The sequence below is a fragment of the Schistocerca piceifrons genome, chromosome 2 (assembly GCF_021461385.2).
Source record: "Schistocerca piceifrons isolate TAMUIC-IGC-003096 chromosome 2, iqSchPice1.1, whole genome shotgun sequence".
Classification (NCBI taxonomy): domain Eukaryota; kingdom Metazoa; phylum Arthropoda; class Insecta; order Orthoptera; family Acrididae; genus Schistocerca; species Schistocerca piceifrons.
In genome coordinates this window covers 734,541,505-734,567,594 of record NC_060139.1, presented here as the reverse complement: position 1 = coordinate 734,567,594, position 26,090 = coordinate 734,541,505, and the positions used below count along the sequence as shown (strand labels likewise).

Below are 26,090 nucleotides of genomic sequence, written 5' to 3'. Positions count from 1 at the left end.
CTTTCTCTCTTAACATAAAAGGCAGTAGTAGGAGTAAAGTAAGAGAGTAAGGTGCGATCTTTGAGTTCTGTATTGTGTTTAATTCTATTGATTGCCTGGACTATGAAGAATATATGGAGATGGAGAAAGATGTGAACATACAATGAATAAGGGTTGTAATGGATAGAAGAGACCTATTTGTGATGTATAACGACAGTGATTTCAGAGAGCAGTTTGGGTTTTGTAAGAAATCTTTTGAGTTGCTGCTTGGTATGCTGGAGCTGTTACTGCAGCATAAACCTGATAGGAACCATGTTTTGTCTCCCAGGCTGCAACTTCTTTGTGGACTGCAAGTCCTTCTGCACAGGTACTTATCAAATCATAGCAAGGGCTCTCATTAATATCTATCCTACTACTTCTGGAAGAGTTTTTAACAGTGTTATAAACAATTTAACTGCCTTAAAGCCACTGTATGTGCCCATGCCACTGAGACAAGAAAATATATGAAACAAAAGGGAATTCTGTTGAACTGGTGGATTCCCAAATGTCATAGGGACCACAGATTATGTACATATACCCATACTTTGTCCTTCTGGTGCACAAGTAGAACTACACAGAAAGCCCAAGAATTTATTTTTTATCAATACACATCACCTGTGATGCCAATATGAAGATTTTGAATGCGGTAAGCTGTTGGCCAGGTTTCATGCATGATGCATGCATTTCAGACAATAGCAGAGTTTCTGCAGAATTTGAAAATGGACAATACAATTGGTTGCTTGTTTGAGATAGTAGATATGCTCTCTCCAAACATCTTATGATGCCTGTGTTTCGAGCCCACACAAGAGCCGAACAGCACTACAATAGAGCTCATATTGTTACAAGATGTGTAATAGAGCGAGCGTTCAGTGTTTCAAAGAAATTTTTCCAAATTCTCACTGAAACAATGCTATTTAAACCAACTCTGTGTGAATGTTATTGTGGCTGCTGCAGTTCTCCACAACTTTGACACAGAAGTCAGAGATGTGTTTCACAGTGATAGTGTGGAGGCAAATGACATCAAACAGTATGCATTTCAGTCAGAAGCAGATGCTGCAGACCAAGCAGCCAGGTCTATTATACTTAACTGCTTTAATTAAAATTGTACTAGTTTGATAATAAAATTAGAAGTTATTGTAAAGACTTCCTTATAGACCCACAGTTTCATGCCTCTATTCAATGACGCTTATTGAAAAATGGGAATGATCTGTTTTTTTCTCCAATAAACAGGAACACTTTGTTCCTCCAGAGACCTATGGTATGCTGCTACTAGAGGAGTGTAAGTCCTTTCCCATACTCAGTACAGTATCTTATTGGTATCCCATCAGGTCCAGTGGCCTTCCCTCTGTTCAGCAATTTCAGTTGCTTTTCTATCACTTATTTTTATATCAGCCATTTTGTCATGTGTGTGAAAATTTAAAGAACATACTACAGTGCAATCTTATGTCAAAAGTTTTGGGGAAAGACTTAGTATTTTGGCTTTTTCTGTTTCAGTGCCATTATGGAGAATTCTGAATATGTTGAACACTCCACACATCACTCTCTGTACACTGATTTTGGCTTTGGCTACATTTCAATTTGCATCAAAGCATTCTCTGCTTTTGTAGCAGCTTTCTAACATGGCTGTCTAACCAAATTGGGTCTTTTTCATCCCTAATTTCCTAGCACATACCTGTCTAAAGCTTAAAGTAAAATGATCTAATTGTCAACTGATACCTATCATCACTGGAGATGAAATTTTCTCTAAATTTGTACTCTGTCACTCTTGCTATGGAGAAAGATCTTCCTACATTTATTTATATTGCTATTCACAGCCGTATGATCACTGATTTCCTGTTGTACAGTGAGTTATAAAATGTATGTCTGATTCCTACTAGCAGTTCCAAGGTGTTACCTTCACATGCCAGTTCTGTGACTGACTGCTCAAGGTCATTTCAGGTAAGACATTCACAACAATTTCACATGATTCTCTGTTCCTACTACCCACTCTTATTACTCTAGTCTCCATGTCTGTAGCCGCTAAATTGAAATCTCCATCCAATACTACATTACCAAGAAATTAATGTGAAGCTTCATCACTATGTTCTTGAGGCAGGAAATCTTCAAAAGCATCCAATGGCCGTGTTTGATCCACCCTTAACACTTTTGTTCACCCTGATTACTTCACATTCAGAATCTATACTAATCATGCTAGATATTTTTTCTGACCATAAACACACTTCCACCATCAGCATTTAACCGATCTTTGTGACATACATTCCAATTCGAGTTTAGAATTCATTGCCACTAACATCTGGTTTCAGCCAGCTTTCTGTCCTCTGTGGGCACTGTTGCTGTTTATAAGTGTGACTAGTTTGGGAACTTTCCATAGGCAAAGTTAACATTTTCTTTCTCTGAACAGCTATGATTAATGCTACCTTGTCTGGAATCAGAACAGATCTTAGCAGGCTTGTAAGGGTGTTTCTCTATTTAAAAAACCACATGTATGCACACCACACACAGTCCACTACACTAATAACCACTTTCTGCATGTAGTGCACACATGACCTATTAAGGGAAGTCCTAAAATTCTCCAGCTGATAGCAGTGATCAAGAAATCTGTATCCAAGATAATCAGTCTGAGCCTCTCGTTTAAGCCTTCCACTCAGCTCCGAACCAGAGGACCATCACTGGTTGCAGGAAGTATGCTGCAAAACAATGGCTCTGCTTCCGATCCCTAGGTAAGACCAGCTGTCTTCACAAAAATCAGCCAGCTGCCTGTAGGAACCAAAGATGGCATTTGAAGCCACATGGCAGAACCGTTAAGTGCCCTTTTCCTCATATGTGAAACATTAGAAGTTTCTCTAAAATTTTACCCTTTCCTCTAGCAGTCAACAGAACTCAACAGTCCTTCAGTCACTGATAACTGATTACAGTTGTTATTTAATGTAGTAGTTTTTGCATACATGTATGGAATGTTAAGAAATCCTAATGTGTGGTACAATCTGATGTACCCTGTGCCAGTACTTCGCGAAGTATCAATGTATATGTGGATGTAATTTAAGGCTATTATTGTTCCAACAGTAGTTGGATTTTCAATGTTTGTACCATCACTACTGCTGACATTGAGTAAGTCAGACTAAACACAAGATCATCAGTGGTGGATTCAGAAGCAGTGTACCCAATGTGCTTATGTATATATTAAATTTTGTGTGCAAGTGTGAGAACGTGTTTTGTGTGTCTGCATAGCATATATCTGAGGCAGAATATGGGAACCAGAATGTTATTCAGTCAGTAGGATATAGGAAATTGCCTAAAAACCACATCCAGGCTGATCACATCAATCATTCATAATTAATCTACCAGATGCGTTGGATCCAGTGCCAGAAAACTTGCCTCATGCTGGAAGCAGTCATGTTAACAAACATGGCTACTTGGCAGTTATGACCATTACTATGTAACAGTACTACTTGTTACAAATATTACTATATTCAGGTGATGCTTCAACACATCATTACTTACCACAATGATCTGGAATACAATTATGAAGAGAGTTCCTGTCCTGAACCCAACTGTATCAAAAAGAACTCCAGCTACAGAAGGTCCTATGAAATCTCCAAGGGCAAATGAAGCAGCCCAAATACCAGAAACAAGCCCATATGTTGTCAGATCATCTGCCATACCCCATTTACTGCAAAACATGAAAAGTTGCAACATATACAGCACTAAAACCAAACATTATGGTAACATATCTAAAAGAGTAAAGTAAGACTTTATACTTACACAGCTGATCTTAGTGCATCTATGAAACATGGGACAAGTGTACATGCTATTCCAAATCCATGGATTATCAGACCAAGAATACACAGCCACAGCTTCCTGTAAGGCAAGATTTCTTAACTCAGAATTGAGAAAGGTTTTTGGTTGTCTTATACATTTCTGAATATCGCATCAAATTAGCTAAGCTGTTTAAATTTGCTGTCATGATTTTTGTAATAATTGGTGCAAATGAAGTCAGTAGAACATGACAGTTGGATCAGCTAATAGTGAGGAAGACAAAAACAGGACAGCTTAAGACCAGCAGGGATAATTGTGTAATCCGTGTCACATGTAGAGAAAAGTGGAGGAGAGGAAAAAAGCACAAGAATTTATAATGCTTTTTAATATTTGACTATTTTTTGTACATCAAATTTTAAATAATTAATGATCAAAGAAAGTGGAGTGAAAGCAAAACTTCAAAGCTACATTTCAATGGCATTACTTACGTTGGCACTGGTATGAAAGGAGCAGGTCCAATTAATGAAAAGCTAATAATAATTAGAATATTTCCAACTGCCATCAGTTTCTTTGGGTATATTCTTTTGTCACACAGTCTTCCAACAAATGGAGCTGTCAATGCATAAATCCCACCACTTATGATAAATACAAATCCAAGAGCAAAAGGAGGCAATTTGAACTGAAACAGAAAGGTACTTATTAATAACACAAAACTTTTAAAAAGTTATTAAGTTTATTTGGTCAGCAGAAATACTGAAAGGAAAGAGCAGCGATGCTTGTATAAATTTAAAAGAACATGTGACAAGTCATCGCCTAGTATTTTAATTTTGTATTAATGATTTTTAGGGGTCATCTGTGTGGAACTAAATAATGTAATTTACATTTTGCCAAATATATTTCACCTCAGTAGAGTACTCTTTTGCACAGTAGTACCCATTGGTGATTTTCCAAATGTGTTGTTGCTGCTCTACTGTTGTCTACATCACTAACAATCCTCACTTACCAGCACTCAACTCAAACTGACCATGTGCACCTGCTGTGCCAACAAAATTTACTGTCGAGTAGACAGATTCAACAAGAGACTAGCAAGGACACACAGATTGCTAACAGTACACACTGCCACTGATATTACTTCAAATAAATTTAGGTATTGTGCACCTCACAAAACATGAATTTCATTTATTCAAGTGTACTATGAGGTGTGTGAGAAAAATAATGAAACTGACAACACTGGGAGTGATCTGACAACATTGTGTTATTACACTTGTTTAGACCAGAGTGTTCATCCCATCAGTCCAATTTTCAGCTCCATACAGCCATCATGCGAGTTTTGAGAAAGCCATCAGTGAAGTTGTGTTTTTGTTGCATGTTACAAAAATGGAACAGCAGAACTTAGAGCAACATTATGCAAGTTTTTTGTTAAACCAAGGGAATCCATGAGGGTGACCTCTGATAAGTTGGAACAGGCCTATGGAGAGCATTCATTGTCAAGAACACAAGTTTTTCACTTGCACAAATCATTTTTGGAAGGCTGAGAACATGAAGAGGAACCCCACTCAGGGAGACCAACTTCAAATCTGATGGAACTACAAATGTGTGCATGCTCTTGTTAGATCAGGCCAACATTTAACAATAAGAATGAGGATGGCCTATTAAACACTTTCACCACACACAAAAATTTTGATATAAGTTTCGCAAATTCAAAACGTTTGTGCCAAAACATCTCACAGCTGTCCAGAAAGATAACCAAAGAAAAGTATGCATTGATTTTGAGAGGATTGCCGATGACCACGAACAGTTCAGTCGTGTGATCACAAATGATGAATCCTGGATTTATAAGATTTTCCTGAGAAAATCTGGCAAAGTGGGGAGTGGCACAAGGACACCACCTGAACTGGAAAAAAGCTTGAATGAGAAAATGAAAGGTCTAGACCTTGCTGATTTGCTGTTTTGACAGTAAAAGTATATTACGTAAGGAATCTGTTCCTCCTGGACAAACTAAACTATCAACCAAGTGTTTTATGAAGATGTCCTTGAAAGGTTCAAGGAAAGGGTGTCTTAAGTGAGGCTGGACACCACAGACAAGATGATGCTGTATCATGACGACACCACATGTCATATGGCCACCTCTGTCACGGAATTTTTGATCTTTAAAGGCATTCCCGTTTCACAGCCCCACTATTCACCTAATCAGAGTCCTTGTGACTTTTTCTCCAAATTGGAAAGACTCTTACAAGGATGTTATTTTGGGACTCTGGAGAACGTCCAAAACAATGTGATTGACATGTTAAAAGCCCTACCGGTTTAAGCCTTTCAGCACTGCTACCAAGAAAAAACATCTGAATCCATCTCCCACCACCACCACCACCACCACCACCACCACCACCACCACCACCACCACCACCACAAATTTCCCAGAGTAATTTAAATGAGACATACGTGCTGAATATTTTAAACTAGAACTCATCTGAGTACATCAGTCCATCCAAATTTGGCAAAAAATGGACTAAAAAGTGTAGAATTATTTTCTGGTGTGGATGAATTTTTCCTCAAATTTAACTCTCGAGCGGACGTGCCTGCGTATAAAGTGTACCAACCAAAAATAAAATGATTTTGTGTGGTTCCATTTTTTTTTTTTTTTTCACAATTGCAAACCTGTACTTATGCCTTCAGTATTGCTTCAGGTAACAGCGATACATTGCGTTGTCATATGTCCAAGGGAGCAGGAGTAATAAAATACAAAGCAAGCTTGGTGAGAAAAAAGTTTGAGCATTTAAAAAAAATTACCCCAGTTAGGAACTAGCAACCTAATCTCACATTGAGTTAGTTGTCTACACGATAGATAGTGACTGAATAAGCAGCTGACTGAGATCTGATGCAAATGCACTGTTTAATGCTTCAAATGCATCATTGCTGTCTTTAACACCAGTCCTTGGCAGCAGATAGATGTAGTGAAAATTTATTTCATTCTTGTTTAATAAAACAGTAGTTTGTAAGTTACTTTCTCCTTGTTGAAATGAACTAAGATTAAACTGTGATTTTGATCATACATGACTTACCTTGGTAACATAAGGAAAGCTATTCTTTTCATGTCTACAAAGTGTGCCGCGCACCTGCTCGTGTTACGAAAAATGGCGTGCCTGCTCGAGGGTTAAAAATTATGCTATACTGATGGCAAACATGCCAAAGCATCAAATTAAGTCATCTGGATAATTGTGGTGTTATTTCATTTCTGTGTTAATGGAAATATTTTTAGAATGCAGAATAAATCTCGCCTTTGTCAACATTCAGAGTCACCGAATTAAGTAAGTGCTTATTAAGTAACTGTTCTGCATTCTTTTGAAAATAGTTTGTTGTTTTAATTTTTCCTCCACTTTATTTTGCCTTCTCATTTGCTCTATTTTTTGCTGTTTGATTTGAAATTATTTTTTCCAATCTTTGCCACCAATAAAATTTTGCTATTTGGGAAGCAAAATAACTGATGATGGTCGAAGTAGAGAAGGTATAAAATGTAGACTGGCAATGGCAAGGAAAGCATTTCTGAAGAAGAGAAATTTGTTAACATCGAGTATAGATTTAAGTGTCAGGAAGTCATTTCTGAAAGTATTTGTATGGAGTGTAACCATGTATGGAAGTGAAACATGGACGATAAATAGTTTGGACAAGAAGAGAATAGAAGCTTTCGAAATGTGGTGCTGCAGGAGAATGCTGAAGATTAGATGGGTAGATCACATAACTAATGAGGAGGTATTGAATAGAATTGGGGAGGAGGAGTTTGTGGCACAACTTGACAAGAAGGGACCGGTTGGTAGGACATGTTCCGAGGCATCAAGGGATCACAAATTTAGCAATTGAGGGCAGAGTGGAGGGTGAAAATCGTAGAGGGAGACCAAGAGATGAATACACTAAGCAGATTCAGAAGGATGTAGGTTGCAGTAAGTACTGGGAAATGAAGAGGCTTGCACAGGATAAGGTAGCACGGAGAGCGGCATCAAACCAGTTTCAGGACTGAAGACCACAACAACAAGGTGGCCACCTGGTCTTGCCTAGTGGTAGAAAAGGTCCTGGATGCATCACAAGGTTCACTGTCCACTTTTCTGATGCATGCCTTCTTATGTGCACACCACGTCAGCAACTGAGGACTAACAATTAACAATGAAGTTTTTGTTTTACTTATCTGTTGTCTTGTTACTAGTCTCAGCATCCTATACCATTTTAAAGTAATATTACTGCCATTAGCCACCAAGCTACCGCCCTTCTACAGAATTAGAATATTTAACATTTACAAATTCTGTAAAGACTATTACAAGAATCTTTACCAATTTATTAAAATAAAAATTACTGCAATCACTTTTAGATGCTGAGTGTATGGACACCTTTCAAGGTCTCACCAAGTGAAAGCTTTGTGGTAGTTAAGAAGCTATAACTTCTATATGTGAACTACATGAGCTAAATGCAGTGGAATCCCCTAATATTTCATTACAAATATTCCTGACACTTTATGATAAACTGGACAATTATGTGATATGATAAAAATGGAAACTCTCCCCCTGAAAGATAAAACTTACACTGCAGGAGCTCATGTTGAAGCCATGTACAATTTTCCAGGACCATACTTTATCAATATGATTTGTAGTATCAACCCATGTTTCTAAATTCTTATCAAAAACCTTTACAGTCTCTAAAAAATATTTGATTTTGTAAATTACAAGTATGAATTCCATTCTTGCCTCAAACTTCATTCTGTTATAACTTAAAGCTTTTTGTATTGTGCTCTGTTTCACTTAAACAATTTCTTTCAGCATGTCATTCAGATTTTAACTCAGCATAGTAACAGTATTATAAACTTGGTTAAGGACAACCCAGTACATTTGAGATATATTCAGCATTAGATCAGGATATTAAATATAGAAAACTCATAGATACAATCTATCTTATTCTCTAGCCTCTGTCAGAATCCACCACCACAGTCTAGCCTTGCTACTGCTTCAATTTTGTTCTGCTTAAATTAGATTCTGATTTCTTCTTTCTACTTTCATTATATGGGTCCTCTACCCAGAGCTACCTTATGTTGTATCCATCCATCCTATTGACAACAAACTACCAACACCTTTTGGCACCTGTGTTTACATCTTTTCAATCTTTCTCCAAAGGGGTACGAGATACAGGTTCACCATCTTGTTTGTGTGTTTCCACACTCACCAAATACTTTACATTTTTTACACTGAGATGGTGTTGTCATAATACTTCTTATTACTTATTATAACATACAAAATAAATTAGACTACAAGTTTGGCATTATTGGTTTCTTATGCACGTTATTATTCATACGTTTTCACTCAGTTCAAAGTGATATCAACTACCTCAAGAGCCAACTCGGGCTTTTACACACTGTTGTGACAATTACCTCCCTCAGGTGGGGCTCCAGTGTAGATGAATTGAAACCCATACTCATTGATGTGCCAATTATACATATTATGTCCAACACAACTGCAGGAACTTTCAGAATTTTCATTAACTGTCCTGAAAATGAAGAAATCCAATTTCAGTAAATGATTGTAATGTTGCAAAAAAAAAAAATGCTTTCTTTACTTTTAGAACTCACCTTTTTGCTGAACATCCTCACCAATTTCTAATGGTGGAAGAATACAGTATATCAATAGGCCCGCTAGAGCTGTAATAGATCCCATCACTACAAATGGGAGAACATATCCTCCAAGCTGTGAAAGAAAGGTATTGAATTTAATTAAGTGAATATTTGCCACAGTCAACACCAATTAATGTTGCTACTTACAGAATACAGAACTCCTCCAATTGATGGTCCAGCAATGTACCCCAGTCCGTAAAAGACTTCCAGTGTTGCCTGCAACAAATATGTTTTAAGAGAGCATGCTCATTTAAATTTTAAGAGAATGATATATGAGTGTCTCACTTACAAATGTTGTTGCCACTGAATGTGGAAACATCATTGCTGTAATTGAAAAAGCAGCAGTTACAGCTGCTGAAGAACCAAGGGCTTCAGCTATTCTGACTACAAACGAGAGTGCTATGAAAGGAACATGACCCTGCACAAAAGCCAGCAGCCTGTAACAAGAAGAAACATTTTTAATCGACATATCTAAATTAGTCATACCATAACTTATATGCTATTAATCACAAACTAAGGAAGTACACAATGCAGTAAAACACTATGTGCCACTAACATTATATCCCACAAAAAAAGTTATACCTGACACAAACTGTCAATTACTGCACATTAATGATTAAAGTCATGTGAGCACACCTATGTTGCCACTTGAGATAAAAAGAAACTGAAAAAAACAATGTAGTTACATCAGTGAGCGGTAAGTTGGTTGGTTGGTTGCTTTCAGGAGTAAAGGGACCAAACTACTGGGTCATCAGTCCCTTTTGCTTCATGCACGTCTTGGGTTAAAACTATTCCCAAAAGGAGACAGGGAAAGTAAAAAGTCAGAAAACTGACTGAGAAGCACACTCAAAGAGAAAACGAAAGAAGCTACCCGAAAGGAGACGATATGCACTAACAGGAAAAGTAGGGGAAGGTATTAAAATAACATTGCAGATGGCCTGGGCTGGCTGATCGCAAGAATATAAATGGATGATCCGGCCACTCTGCAACACATTAAAATCTTGGAGGGAGGGAGGGAGGAAAGAGCGGGTGGGAGGGAGGGAGGGAGGGGTAGGAATGTGCGGGTGGGAGGGAGGGAGGGAGGAAAGAGCGGGTGGGTGGGAGGGAGGGAGGAAAGAGCGGTGGGAGGGAGGGAGGAAAGAGCGGTGGGAGGGAGGGAGGAAAGAGCGGAGGGAGGAAAGAGCGGAGGGAGGAAAGAGCGGAGGGAGGAAAGAGCGGAGGGAGGAAAGAGCGGAGGGAGGAAAGAGCGGAGGGAGGAAAGAGCGGAGGGAGGAAAGAGCGGAGGGAGGAAAGAGCGGAGGGAGGAAAGAGCGGAGGGAGGAAAGAGCGGAGGGAGGAAAGAGCGGAGGGAGGAAAGAGCGGAGGGAGGAAAGAGCGGAGGGAGGAAAGAGCGGAGGGAGGAAAGAGCGGAGGGAGGAAAGAGCGGAGGGAGGAAAGAGCGGAGGGAGGAAAGAGCGGAGGGAGGAAAGAGCGGAGGGAGGAAAGAGCGGAGGGAGGAAAGAGCGGAGGGAGGAAAGAGCGGAGGGAGGAAAGAGCGGAGGGAGGAAAGAGCGGAGGGAGGAAAGAGCGGAGGGAGGAAAGAGCGGAGGGAGGAAAGAGCGGAGGGAGGAAAGAGCGGAGGGAGGAAAGAGCGGAGGGAGGAAAGAGCGGAGGGAGGAAAGAGCGGAGGGAGGAAAGAGCGGAGGGAGGAAAGAGCGGAGGGAGGAAAGAGCGGAGGGAGGAAAGAGCGGAGGGAGGAAAGAGCGGAGGGAGGAGGGAGGGAGGGAGGGAGGGAAGAGCGGAGGGAGGAGGGAGGGAGGGAGGGAGGGAGGGAAGAGCGGAGGGAGGAAGGAGGGAGGGAGGGAGGGAAGAGTGGAGGGAGGGAGGGAGGGAGGAGGGAGGGAGGGAAGAGTGGAGGGAGGGAGGGAGGGAGGGAGGGAGGGAGGGAGGGAGGAGGGAGGGAGGGAAGAGTGGAGGGAGGGAGGAGGGAGGGAGGGAGGGAAGAGTGGAGGGAGGGAGGAGGGAGGGAGGGAGGGAAGAGTGGAGGGAGGGAGGAGGGAGGGAGGGAAGAGTGGAGGGAGGGAGGGAAGAGTGGAGGGAGGGAGGAGGGAGGGAGGGAAAAGTGGAGGGAGGGAGGAGGGAGGGAGGAGGGAGGGAGGGAAGAGTGGAGGGAGGGAAGAGTGGAGGGAGGGAAGAGTGGAGGGAGGGAAGAGTGGAGGGAGGGAAGAGTGGAGGGAGGGAAGAGTGGAGGGAGGGAAGAGTGGAGGGAGGGAAGAGTGGAGGGAGGGAAGAGTGGAGGGAGGGAAGAGTGGAGGGAGGGAGGAGTGGAGGGAGGGAGGAGTGAGGGAGGGAAGAGTGGAGGGAGGGAGGAGTGAGGGAGGGAGGAGTGAGGGAGGGAGGAGTGAGGGAGGGAAGAGTGGAGGGAGGGAGGAGGGAGGGAGGGAAGAGTGGAGGGAGGGAAGAGTGGAGGGAGGGAAGAGTGGAGGGAGGGAAGAGTGGAGGGAGGGAGGAGGGAGGGAGGGAAGAGTGGAGGGAGGGAGGAGGGAGGGAGGGAAGAGTGGAGGGAGGGAGGAGGGAGGGAGGGAAGAGTGGAGGGAGGGAGGAGGGAGGGAGGGAAGAGTGGAGGGAGGGAGGAGGGAGGGAGGGAAGAGTGGAGGGAGGGAGGAGGGAGGGAGGGAAGAGTGGAGGGAGGAGGGAGGGAGGGAAGAGTGGAGGGAGGAGGGAGGGTGGGAAGAGTGGAGGGAGGAGGGAGGGAGGGAAGAGTGGAGGGAGGAGGGAGGGAGGGAAGAGTGGAGGGAGGAGGGAGGGAGGGAAGAGTGGAGGGAGGAGGGAGGGAGGGAAGAGTGGAGGGGAGGGGGGAGGGAGGGAAGAGTGGAGGGAGGGAGGGTCAACCAAGTATGGCTGATGCAGAGCTGACAAAGGACAATGGAATCCTTGTGAGTGGCTTGCATGGATGACCACCACACATTCATTGTCTCCTTAATAACACACAGATTATTTGGTGTAATGAGGGTGCACCATTCAGTATCCCAGATCCCAAAAATTTTACGGCGTAAGACTGACTGTAGATCAGTCTCTGGCAGGCTGATCTCCAGAGTTGGTTTACCAGTAGCGTGTTTGGCCAGCCTGTCATTAAGTTAATTGCCTGGGATCCCAACATGTCCCGGGGTCCAAATGCAGGACACAATGTCAACCGTTTTCAAGAGCATAAAGTGCCTCCTGGATAGTCATTACCAAAGGAAGCACTGGTGAAGAGCTTGTAGGCTGCTTAAGGGTGAAGGACTCGCATGTGCATGAGCAGATGTGCTCAAGAGCGTGAAAGATGGCTACAAATTCTGCAATGAAAACACTGCAGCCATTCGGCAAGGAGCACTGTTCAATTTGTCCAGTAAGAGCATAAGTGAAGCCAATGTGACCATTAACTCTTGAGTCATCAGTTTTTTTTTTTTTGTTTTGTTTGTGGTTTTAGGGCGCAAAACTTCTATGGTCATTAGCGCCCAGCCCGTGACGTAGGAAACAGGAAAAAAACGAAATTTAAAATCAGCAGCAAGGGGAACAAAGTCATAAAATTTGAGAAACTAAAGGCAGAATGAATGCTTAAATATCCACTATAGAAAGGGGTTGGTTGTCCCCAAAAAAAAAAATCAAATGACTGACGTCATTTCACTGTCACTAATAAACTGTAGAACGCGGTCAGCTGAGCGCGTGTCATCTGCTAAAATCAACAATAGATCAGGCGATAGCTGTAGACGGGAGCGTAACGGATTAAAATAGGGGCATTCAATTAAAAGGTGTCTGACCGTCCACAGCTGAGAGCAGTGGGGACAGAGTGGGGGAGGATCACCGCTTAAAAGATGTCCATGGCTAAAAAGACCGTGCCCTATCCGGAGTCTAGCTAAAATTACCTCCTCCCGACGACGCGTTCGGGAGGAAGAGGTCCAAGCGCAAGGAAGGGCTTTCACTTCCCGCAATTTATTATGGGGAAGTGTTGACCAATGCGCATGCCATAAATGAGCAACTTGGCAACATAAACCGCTCCGTAGATCGGTAAACGGAAGAGACTGAATAGCTGGCCGAGGAAGAGAGACTGCAGCCTTGGCCGCTATATCGGCCGCCTCATTCCCACAGATACCAGCATGTCCCGGGAGCCAGAGGAACGCCACTGAGACGCCCCCCAGGTGGAGCAAGCACAGACAGTCCTGAATCCGGTGGACCAGAGGGTGCACAGGGTAAAGAGCTTGGAGACTTAGGAGAGAGCTGAGAGAATCTGAGCAGATTACGTACTGTATCCGCTGATGGCGGCGGATGTAGTGGACAGCCTGGAGAACAGCGTAAAGCTCCGCAGTATAAACCGAACACTGGTCGGGAAGCCGAAAGTGATTTGGGGTGTCGCCAACAATATAGGCACTCCCTACACCTAACTATGTTTTCGAGCCGTCGGTGTAAATAAATGTGGCTTCCGTCATTTGTGCACATAGAGCAGCAAATGCCCGACGGTAGACAAGTGTAGGGGTACCATCCTTGGGAAATTGACATAGGTCTCTGAGCAAGTCGATCCGGGGACGGAGCCAAGGCGGTGCTGTACCCCAAGTTGTCAAGAAGGTTTTAGGAAAGCGGAAGGAGAGAGAGAATGGAGCAGTTGACGGAAGCGGACTCCCGGGGGTAGTAGGGAGGAGGAGCGGCCTGCATACCTGACATCAAAGGAGGTGTCGAAAAAAAGGTCATGGGCTGGATTAGCAGGCATGGAAGACAGATGGCTAGCATAACGACTCAGAAGGACTGCTCGCCGATTGGACAGCGGAGGTTCAGCAGTCTCAGCATAAAGGCTTTCCAGAGGGCTGGTGTAAAAAGCTCCAGACACTAACCGTAATCCACGGTGGTGGATAGAGTCGAGACGCCGAAGAATAGACGGCCGAGCAGAGGAGTAGACTATGCTTCCATAATCCAATTTCGAGCGCACCAAGGCGCGATAGAGGCGGAGAAGGACCACTCGGTCCGCTCCCCAGGAGGTACCATTCAGGACACGGAGGGTGTTAAGGGAACGCAGACAGCGAGCCGAAAGATAGGAAACGTGGGAGGACCAGCACAGTTTTCTGTCAAACATAAGACCCAAGAATTTAGCGACGTCGGAAAACGGAAGGTTGACAGGACCTAGATGTAAGGAGGGCGGAAGAAACTCCTTACGTCGGCAAAAATTAACACAAACGGTCTTACTGGGTGAGAAACGGAAGCCGGTTTCGATGCTCCACGAGTGGAGGCGATCGAGACATCCTTGAAGATGTCTTTCAAGAAGGCGGGTCCGTTGAGAGCTGTAGTAGATCGCAAAATCGTCCACAAAGAGGGAGCCGGAGACATCAGGATGGAGACAATCCATAATTGGATTAATGGCGATGGCAAACAGTACAACACTCAGCACGGAGCCCTGGGGTACCCCGTTTTCTTGGGAGAAAGTACGGGAGAGAGTAGTGTTCACCCGCACCCTAAATGTGCGCTCTGCCATAAATTCGCGAAGAAAAAGGGGCAGCCGGCCTCGAAAGCCCCAAGAGAACAGTGTGCGGAGGATGCCTGTCCTCCAACAGGTAACGTATGCTCTCTCCAAAACAAAAAATATTGCTACTGTTTGGCTTTTCCGGAGAAAATTGTTCACGATATAAGTGGAGAGAGCAACAAGATGGTCAACGGCAGAACGATGCTTTCGGAATCCGCATTGGGCTGGTGTTAAAAGACTGCGGGATTCCAGCCACCAAGCTAAACGGTAATTCACCATACGCTCCAAAACCTTACAGACACTACTCGTGAGAGAAATGGGGCGATAGCTAGAGGGGAGATGTTTGTCCTTTCCAGGTTTCGGAACGGGAACGACAATAGCTTCCCGCCATCGCCTGGGAAAGGTACTGTCGGTCCAAATTCGATGAGTCATCAGTGTAGACTATTTCTGAGCCCTGGAACTCACCAAGAATAGAGAGCAAGTGCCATCGGAGGGCCTTGTGTAGAACTAAGCCTTTTGATGACTTTCCAGAAGAACAGCCTAGAGTTGCACATGTGATAATCACTATGGCTGAACACATGTAATGAGTAAAAGTTCCCTTGTAAACAGCAATATCAGACAACTTTTCCAATAAGGCTGGTGTTCACTAACAGCATGCCTTGAAATTTCCAAAGTCAAAGTGAAGATAATCATCAGTTGCTATATTAAACCAAGTTGCATTAAAGAGCTGCAAGTACCAGATATAGTAATTGTCATATATTAAATGATAACCTGTGTAACTTATTTATGTTCGACAACACAAACAAAGTCAGCATAATTAATTATGCTCACTGAGAAGCTCCCTTGGAACTATTTATTTGCTTTGAAAAACATGAACTGAGTGGCATTGTTAAATTAAAATAAACCCTTTAAGATTTTAAAATTTTCTTTAGCTAGATGTGTGCTATTTCTCCCTGGAAGGTTCTTTTTCTTACTTTTAATGAATTTATGTACTTGAGGGAACACAGGAACTAGACATTTTAAGTAGACTTTTCTCTTCCTTTTTACAGCTTTTGTAGACTTTTGCGAGCATCAAAAGCAGCATTTGAGCAAAATTGCTATTTTAATCCAGAGAATTATTTTTTCCATGCAAAGTTGCATGAAATCCACATTTTACCAAGTAAATTAGTGACATCCATTACCAAGTGTAGAATTCAAATTTTAATGGATCTCATTAAATGTTCAGTACTCAATGCCAATTTTGTTATACTGTTCGCCTTAAAGAAAAACTATCCAGCCAAGAGCATTCTCATACTTATCTCTGGCAAAAGAAGAAACACAATTTCCATTTATAACGCGTAACGATCCACACAATGCCACCTAACAAAACAGTTTAAATCTCTTTTTGGAAAACTTATCTGCAGCCAGTCATGCCTGATATAACTCTGTATATACCTATGAAACAGGCAAGCCATCTAGCCCATGGCACTTGAGAAGGAAGGAAGGAAGGAAGGAAGGAAGGAAGGAAAAAGATGAAAAGAAACAAAGAATGAAAGAATGGCTGGCAGCTGATCCTTACCACTCATCCCACTGAAAACTCAGTTATTTTGATCAAAGTGAAAAGTGTACACCAAATGTGTGATTCAGCCACCTCCTCATTCTTCTCTCATGGCTAACTTAAGTGAATGGTTCAAATGGCTCTGAGCACTATGGGACTTAACTTCTGTGGTCATCAGTCCCCTAGAACTTAGAACTACTTAAACCTAACTAACCTAAGGACATCACACACATCCATGCCCGAGGCAGGATTCGAACCTGCAACCGTAGCAGTCGCGCGGTTCCGGACTGAGCGCCTTAACCGCGAGACCACTGCGGCCGGCACATAAGTGAATGAAGTAAATAATCTAAAATACTATGAAGGCTTCTAGGGCCGATGTTCATCTTAGTTAAAACTACCACACCGAGTGGCCGTGGTCCATCTATGAGGCTACTCTGACATTTCATCCCCACTTATGGCAGACATTTTCAATTATACCTCCTGCAGATGGGACAAAACATCAGTAAGTAGTTTACTAGACTGACAACTACCACTAATCCCAGAGGTTTTAACTAAAGAGGAAGTGAAACTATAGTTTAATTGTAGAAACTGCAGTTCAAATTTATAGTTTGTATCTGTTAACAAAACTCTTACCCAAAAAGGATGGCACAGACTGCAGCAAGGCAAACTCCAGAATTTAGAAGTAGCTTAGCACCAACAGCATTCATCTGAAGAAAAAAAATAGTTTAAACTGCCATGTATTTACTGTTTTAATGTGCTTACTATCAGCATTCAGTTCAAAGCTTTGCAGCTTAGAAAATGTTATTTCCCTCCAGTTTTATAGCCATATCTTAGTATGACAATTTTACAGGAAACAAAAGGAATTTAGTACCTTGCATAGAAGCAACATGCAGCTTATGCAAGTATTAGTATTTAAGCTCTTTTTACAGTAATAGTTAGGTCAAAGAAGCAAAGTAAAGTTAAATGGAGGAGCAATAGTCAATATTTTGTTACTATTGTTTATAGATGTTGGCTGTAGTGAATGCTTCTGTTATGGTAGACCTTTACTTGCTTGTTACACATGCTGTAATGTTTTCCTTCAAGACTGCATTTACAGAAAACAGAGTGTTAGTGAATTATGAGTTAAGGTGAAACCATACAAACATGTTTTAGGTGGTCATCATACATCAGTGACAATGAATGAGTAAGAGATTTTCAATGCAGAAATAAATATCTTCAGAGAGAGAGAGAGAGAGAGAGAGAGAGAGAGACACACACACACACACACACACACACACACACACACACACACACACACACACACAGAACTCTTTTTCATCCTATTGCCATGTCCTGCAAGTGATTAGCTACATACCAAGCATGCAAGCATGCATTCTTCATATGGTGTTAAATTAATTTTGCAATAATAATAATAATAATAATAATAATAATAATAATAATAAATGGCTCCAGGGAATCACAAAAGTTATTTCCAGCTCGTTTTTTAGTCTGTAGTCACTTTAATGAAGTAAAATAAGAACGTTTACTGAGCTGCAAACACCAAAATAACATTAGTTCCCAAGGACACTTTAAAATCACAATATTTTAATTATGTGGGTATATCTGAGTCCATTTCATTAGTATTAACTGTCTAATATAAGGACAAGTTTGTAACAAAAGTTATGATTAATGGGTTCATACTTACATATTTTCCTAATATTGGACTGCTGATGAATGAAACTAGTTCAAATATTCCAAATACCAGTCCATATTCTGATGCAGTAGATCCTTTGTTTTCTGCCTGTGGAGGGGAAAAATAAAATTAATTTCACAAATATTCTTAGTATTTGCTACAGAAATACACTTGTATTATTATTTCCACCAAAATATTGTAGTTACTATCAACCGATTAAGCACACTAATATGCACTGCCAGTCTTCTTCAGTTGCTAGAGCAATGGTGTTTCAAACAAGAAGTGTTTACTCTTATTTTACAAACAAATTTTATTTCTGTATTCAAACATACATACATCATAGAAATGTTTTATCATCAGTTGCACACAAAGAAATAATTTATATAATAATTATTAATTAGTTGAAGTTACATTTGAGTTATTTTGATTCAGTTATCTAATAGCATCAATTTTAGATTAATGGAAACTTATTTGCATGAGTTATAAATAAGGATATTGCATATATTATAACAACATGACCATTTCAGCAAATTGAGCAGTAGGGAACAGTTACAGGCCAAACTGTAACTTTCTTGAGCATCCTGTGCCCATTGTATTGCTGGTTTTGTACGTGCATTCAGAGTATTTCTAGCATGGCTGGATGCACACTAGTGAATCTTGAAGTTATTTTAATGATGTATACCAGTGTCAATCATTGCTCAACATGCCAGCTACCATTTCTTATGCTTCAACAATATTATGAAAAGGATGGTTTCCTACTAATGAGTTGCAGCAGGCAACAAAAAGACTGTTAAACATGCAGCTTTTGGCTAAAAACTCATTGGGGAAAACAGAACACACACATTCACACAAGCAGGCACACCTCATGCACAACTCATGCACACATGACCACTGCCTTCAGCTGCTGCAGCCAGAAAGCAATTGTCACGTTGAACAAAAGCAGCAATCTGGAGTGGGGTAGGGGGAGGGATACCAGGGTACAGAAAAGGGGAGAGAAAAGTGCTGTCTGGCGAAGCATGGAGAAATGAGATGGCACCATCTGGAGATTGCAGGAATGAGTGGAGGAGAGGAGGGAGGGGGGATGGAAATGGGGAGCTTTAAATGAGATGAGCAGAGATGGGGAAATGAATGGTGGCTGTGTTGAAGGAGAGTGGTACACAAAGAGTGAAGGGACATGAATTGGGAGGTGGTGATAGGACAGAGAGAATGGAAACTATTATATGGAGGCCATGGGGACGCTAGGTTACCATAGGCTGAGGCCGAGATACTTTGGAGAGTGAAGCATGTGTTGGAAGGGTAATTCATCTGTACAGTTCAAAAAATCCGGTATTTGAGAAGAGGATACAATGGTCTGTTTCCTGGATTGTGAAGCAAACACTGAAATCAAGCACGTTATGTTCCACTGCACTTTGTGCCACAGAGTGGTGCACTTTCTTCTTGTCCACAGTTTGGTGGTAGCTATTCACCAACCTTTCAGTGGAAGAAAAGACAGCCATACAAAGCCTCAAGAACGATCCTGGTCTTGTCTACCTGCATATAAATGTTCCACTAATGTTCTGAATCACTGTCACTACCTGGTGGAAGGCCTCTGCCAATTATCAACTTCTACACCTATGAATTCTGACTGATCCCATCCCCCAAGTCCAACATAACCTCCAATCCCTGTGTAACACCTTAGGCCCTTCCTAGAACCTCTCCCCTGTATCTGTTTCCCTCTTCATCCTTACTACACCATACACATCTTCCTCCTTTATGTTCCCCAAAATCCATAAACCCAACAATCCTGGGCACCACATTGTGGCTGGATATTGGGACACCACTGAAAGAATTTCAGCATTCACTGGCCCACACCTCCAACTAATTGCTCAAAATCTAGCCTCCAATGCTGAAGATACCAACCATTTCCTTCATCAACTCTCCACCATCCCTATCTCTCTACCTCCTGGGTCCCTACTCATCACTGTTGATGCTGCTTCCCTGTAGAAGAACATCCCTCATGACCATCTTGCCACTATTGGAAACTACTGCTGCCTACAGCCTTCAGACTCCAAACCTCCTACCTCATTCACCTTACTAACTTTATCCTAACACACAACTACTACTACTCTGAAGGGAATGTATGCCAACACATCTGTGGCACAGCAGTGGGCATCTGCATGGCACCCTCTTAAGCCAACCTGGCTATGGGCTACCTTTAGGAAAGCTTCCTAGCCTTCCTAAGTCGAAATTCCTGGTCTGGTTAATGCTCATTGATATCTTCACAAATCTGGATTCATGGCTAAGACATCCTATCCTCATGCTTTCACAACCTCAACACCACCTCTCCCATACTCTCCATGTGGTCCTGCTCAACCCAGCATGCCACCTTTCACACACTGTACACATTAAACCCATCAATAGTAGCTGCATTTTGACAGCTGCCATCTCTTCCACATTAAAAAATGCCTCCCATACAGTATGGCTACCCAGGGATGCTTTATCTGCAGTGATAAGAATTGAGTTGCCCTGTACACAGATGGTCTCCCAAAGGCCTTGACAGGCAGGCAGTATACTCCAGACCTAATCTGCTAACAGATTTACCATGCCATACCTCCACCCCAAATAACCAGCTAAAAAGAAGCCAATAGCCCCTCCCACCCCCCACCCCCACCCCCAGAACCAAAACAGTTGAACCACATCCTTCATCAGGTATCATCTATCATCATGCCATGATATGAAGGGCATCCTACCCAAGATCCTCCCCAACCTTCCTAAAATAGTATTCCTTTGCCCAGCCAGTATCTGCAGACATTCTAGCCCATCTCTCTGCCACCCCCAACCTCTTACTGCCAGGACCGTATCTCTGTGCAAGACCTAGGTGGGAGACCTGCTCACTCCACCCATCCAGCACTTCCTAATCCAGTCTTGTCACAGGCTTATTGTTCCCCATAATAAGCCAGGCCATATGTGAATGCAGCCATGTCATACCATCTCTGCTGCCAAGTTTTGAAAACCTTTTTATAATAGTATGGCAGCTGACCAGATGTGCATCAGGATGAATGGCCCCTACCACTACACTGTGGCCTAGGGTTGAGTGCACCACCCTGCAGCACAACATGCAGCTGAACATAACCTACATGATTTCTGCAGCTGCTTCACAACTTGGGCCATCTGGATCCTCCCCTCCACCAATAGTTTTTCCTGAACTGTGCAGATGGGAGTCATTATTAGGACACACTCTCCACTCCCCAAATTATACTGTCATCAACCTATGATAACCCACTGTCCCCATGCCCTCCAACAGTTTCCACTACCTCTGTCCTATCACTTCCTTCAAACTACTCACTGATCTTTGTCCCTTCTCTGGTCCATTCCTTTCCCACTCCCTGTTTCCCCTCTTCCCTCTCCCACAACCTTTGTCACTGCACCTGGAAGCCTTGTCCTGCTGCCATCTCATCACTGTTTGCTCTACCAGACAGCTTTCTGCTCTCCCCCACCAATACCATGCTATCCCTCTACATCTACATCTACATGGTTACTCTGCAATTCACACTTAAGTGCCTGGCAGAGGGTTCATCAAACCATTTTCATACTACCACTCTACCATTCCAATCTCGAATGGCTTGTAGGAGAAGGAACACCTAAATCTTTCCATTCAAGCTCCGATTTCTCTTATTTTATTATGATGATCATTTCTCCCTACCCTCTCCCCCCCCCCCCCCCTTCCTGTACTGCCCCTCTATGAATTGCTGCTTTTATTCAGTGTTAGAGTTTTATTCTGGCTGCAGGAGTTGGAGAGAGTGGTCATGTGTGCAGGTTTTCTGAAGAAAGCTTTACCCACGACCTCTCTCTTAAACAGTCTTTTCATGGTGCTTGTCCTCAAGGGTCATCCTTACAGGAGTCACAATTTATACCTTTTGTAACATCTTAGATATTCCATTCTGGACTTTCCACTGGTTGACTTTCATATGCTTTAAGTACTGATCAATACCACCAGTCTGACAATGTGGTTCTTATATTTTGCCTGGCGAAGAGTTTTTTTTTTGACAATATTGGACTGGTGACAGATTTGTCACATTAAAGCCATCTACCAGGTACTGTAGTCAACAACAGTAAATTGAAACCCTTATAACCTCTATTGTTAAAAAGATGTAGTGGAACTTTCCCTGAATTGTATGACAGTTGACAGCCGCATGTGCTTGGTTGGATGGGTGAGTGAGTGATTAAAGGGATCAAATTACTTCTTCCTCTTTCCTTGAAGAAACAGGTCACATGAATGTCGATCAGAGAGCTTACTGCGCAGAATCCAAGGGAAGAAAACCTCAAGGTCTACGAAATGTCAAAAAAGCTGAGATAAGAGACAAGAAGAAGGAAGGGAGACACAGGAAGAAAGCCAGGCAAGGTGCTCTATCTAGGGAGGAGCTGGAAGCCACAAAATCAGATTGCAATGAGGGGGCTTGCATCCCCCAGCCCCCTCCACCTACCAGTGGTACACTACTCAGAAATTGGGTAGGAAAGACTAACAACAAGGACAGGACAAAGAAGCACAAACATGCCAAAGATAAAAAAAGTAACAGATCACATGAGAGGGTAGAAGAAGAGTAAAAGAGCAGATAGAGTGAAGACCAGGCTGGACCAGACAGCTGCAGCTCAGTCTGGACACTGGCGGTAACAGTGTGTGAGCCAATAAGGTGAAGTGGCCCTCCCTTTAAAGAGAGTGGCAAAAGCCCTCCCCCTTTCCCTTTCATGAATAAAACATAAAACCAAGTAGCCACTGAGGTATGAACCCAAAACATACTGTTTGACAGGAAGTTCTGAATATTAAAAAAATTTGGAGTGGACCCTGGAGACCGCACTCACATAAGATAGCAAGGATGTGGTGTCTTAAGTCTTTTATAGGTCGAAGAAGTTGGCTATAATGTGTTTACCCTGGGCAAAAGCTGTTTAGATGGCAGATTCCCGGTAAACCAGATGATCAGTAGTGGAACAGGCTTGGTGAAAACCACCCTAGGAAGGAGCCAGAAGACCCCGAGACTCAAGGAGCCAACACAACCACTAGCTCACCATGCGTTTAAGCAACTTACAGAGAAGATTGGCGAGACTTACTGGGAGATGACTGTCCATCACTAGAGGCTGCTCACCTAGTTTCAGCACTGGAACACTGATGCTTTCTCCTGATTGCAATGGGAACTTGCTCCAAATGCTTTTAGAGATGGAAAGGATGGGATACTGAAAGTCCACTGGTAGACACCTGATCATTTTGTTGTGGATGCGGTCTGGCCCAAGGGCTATATCAGGGCAGTGGGCTAGGACACAAATTCCCACTCGCTGAATGGAGCATTAGACAACTTCAGTTGGTGTGCAGTAAGAGATAATTGCTTTCAATACATCAGTTGTTTTTTAACACAAAAGGCAGGTTGATAATTTTCAGACACTGAGGCTTGAGCATTATACGGAGCAGAATGTTTGGCAACAGCATCTGGATTAGCGTAGACAGTGCTATTAGAGGTAATACCAGGTGCACGTGGTGGTATGTGGTACCCATACCCATAGAGATGTCTGATCACAGCCTAAACCTATGAAGGAGAGGAACATGGTCCAATGGTTGAAATGTACCATTCATAGCATTCTCATTTCTGTTTTATTAGGTGGCAGACCTGGGAACAGAGCTGCTAAAAGGCAATGTGTTATTCCATTGATGGGTGCTGTTTCCGACATTGGAGAGCCCACCTACTATCTCTAATGGCCTCTGCAATTTCTGAAGACGACCAAGCTGCTGTCTTCCATTGGGACGGGGCCAAGGAAAAGTGATCACCAAATCAGCTGCCAAAAGAATTGCTTTAGTTTCATGTTGGACTGCCTCATTGATATTTCCATATGGCATGGAGACAAGGGCAACAGCAGAGGTGAAAGTGCCCCAGTCAACACTGTTCAGAGCCTAACTGCACAGATGTCCAAGGGAATGCTGCTGAGGGAGGGATAGGAAGAATGGGAAATCATCTTTGCCACACAGGTCATTGTGGATCCTCCAGTGGATGGATGGGAGAAGCCAAGGGATGCAAATGGAAAGATCAATGGCTGAGAAAATTCTGTGCACCACACTGGAGAGTGTGGGAGTACCAGTACTCAAGAGGTAAAGGTCAAGTAATGCCAGTACATTTAAGTTTTTACTGTGGCCAGTGATTGTGGTTCCACACCACCAAAGGTTATGTGCACCGAAATCATCCAAGATTAGGAAAGGTGGGGGAGCTGAGAAACCAATGCAAACAACATGTTCTGAGACACTTCACCATTGGGAGTGAAGTAAACATTGCAGGTGGTAATATCCTGAAATGCCCTTACTCATACAGCCACAGCCTCCAAAGGTGTGTGAAGAGGCACAAGTCAGTTTGGTGCATCCAGAAAATACGTGCAAACTCTGCCTGACACCGTCATAGGCAGCATGATTCTTATAATAACCCCTGCACTTGCTAAGGGCTGGAGTTGGCATTTCTGGAAGCCAAGTCTCCTGAAGGGTAGTGAAGGGGGGCAGGGGAAGTGTTTAAAACATGTTGTAGCTAAGCCAACTGATGGAAAAAAAACTGGTACAATTTTACTGGAGAATAATGTTGACACACTGTGAGGTCATGAACAGACCAAGGAGGCATATTATTCGCTAGGGTTACCTGCTGCCACGGGATTATGGCATCAGTATAAGTATGTTCCAGGTTCTGTTGTGTGGTGTGAACCAGGGCCTCAGGGGCCACTGGAATCTCCAAACGCAGGAGTGGAACAGGTGAGATCTGGTGGCATGGAGGCCACCAAAATGTCCTCTGAGGACTTTTCCTTGTCTTTCCTCTCCTCACAGGATTTTGAGTATGGTGAGGTCTTCTCTGTATCAGTTTCAGGTAAGGACAATGATTACAAAGTCATGCAACTAACAACCTGTAGTTCCTTCAGCCACTCACTGGAGTCCAGTTGCAGACTGGCAGAAATCTTGGAAGGAAGTGCCCCAAGGGACCCCTGCCGGGCAAGAGATGGCAGAATAAGTTTATTCATATCTCTCTTTTTTTTTGGGTTTAAGGGCGCTCAACTACTGAGGTCATTAGCACCCAGTCACAACTGTCAGAGCACATAGAATCTAGTAAAACTCAAGGGGGGGGGGAGGAGGGGGGGGGGGGGGGAAGACACCAGAAAGTTCTTACAAAGATGCAGATAAAATAAGTGAAAGAGTTAGATGTCTTTGGATAAGCCAGTCAAAGTAATAAAACGAAGAACACGAGCAGCTGCTCGAGCGTACTCAGCTAAAATATCCTGTAAAGTAGATGGCAGAGACAGGACAACACGAGATTGACTAAAACGGGGACACGACAATAAAACCTGGCGCAATGTTAATACATGACCACAAGGGCACTGCGGGGCTGGGTCACCAGAGAGCAGGTAGCGGTGGCTAAACCGGCAATGCCCAATCCACAACCTGGTCAGAAGGACCTCTTCTCGCCGAGATGGTTGGGAGGATGTTGCCCAAGCAGTTGGGAACGGTTTTACTGCCTGGAGCTTGTTTCCAGGAAGTGAGGACCAAGCATCCCACCACAACAACACAAACCTCTTACAAACAACCCCACTAACATCAGATGACGGGACACAATGGGAGGCTGGCCGAGGCAGGAGGACTGCAGCCTTGGCTGCAGCATCAGCAGCCTCATTCCCAGGCACTCCTACATGGCCAGGAACCCATAGAAAGCTGACAGGAGAGCCACCATCAGCAAAAGAATGGAGGGACTGCTGGATCCGTTGCACCAAGGGATGGACCGGATATGGAGCTCCAAGGCTCTGAAGAGCACTGAGTGAATCAGAGCAGAGTACATACGATGAATGGCGGCAGCGGCGGGCATACTGAACGGCCTGATGGAGAGCGAAAAGCTCGGCCGTAAAGCTGGAACATTGGTCGAGGAGCCGGTGATGGCCCCGACGACAAAGGCACAGCCGACACCATCGTCAGTTTTGGAGCCATCAGTGTAAATAAAGGTGTGAC

At 43.3% G+C, this 26,090-nt stretch overlaps 1 protein-coding gene across 1 annotated transcript in view; it reads right to left on the bottom strand.

The window, feature by feature from the left end:
• The window catches only part of LOC124777359 (MFS-type transporter SLC18B1-like), a 132,607-nt gene that overhangs the window by 11,570 nt on the left and 94,947 nt on the right, over positions 1-26,090 (bottom strand). The window contains exons 3-11 of the mRNA XM_047252733.1: positions 18,110-18,205; positions 17,059-17,132; positions 9,711-9,858; positions 9,569-9,637; positions 9,380-9,494; positions 9,182-9,297; positions 4,263-4,453; positions 3,781-3,876; positions 3,520-3,688 (exon numbers count right to left, since the gene is read on the bottom strand). Of these exons, the coding sequence (XP_047108689.1) occupies positions 3,520-3,688; positions 3,781-3,876; positions 4,263-4,453; positions 9,182-9,297; positions 9,380-9,494; positions 9,569-9,637; positions 9,711-9,858; positions 17,059-17,132; positions 18,110-18,205 (1,074 nt within the window). The remainder of the gene's footprint in view (positions 1-3,519; positions 3,689-3,780; positions 3,877-4,262; positions 4,454-9,181; positions 9,298-9,379; positions 9,495-9,568; positions 9,638-9,710; positions 9,859-17,058; positions 17,133-18,109; positions 18,206-26,090) is intronic.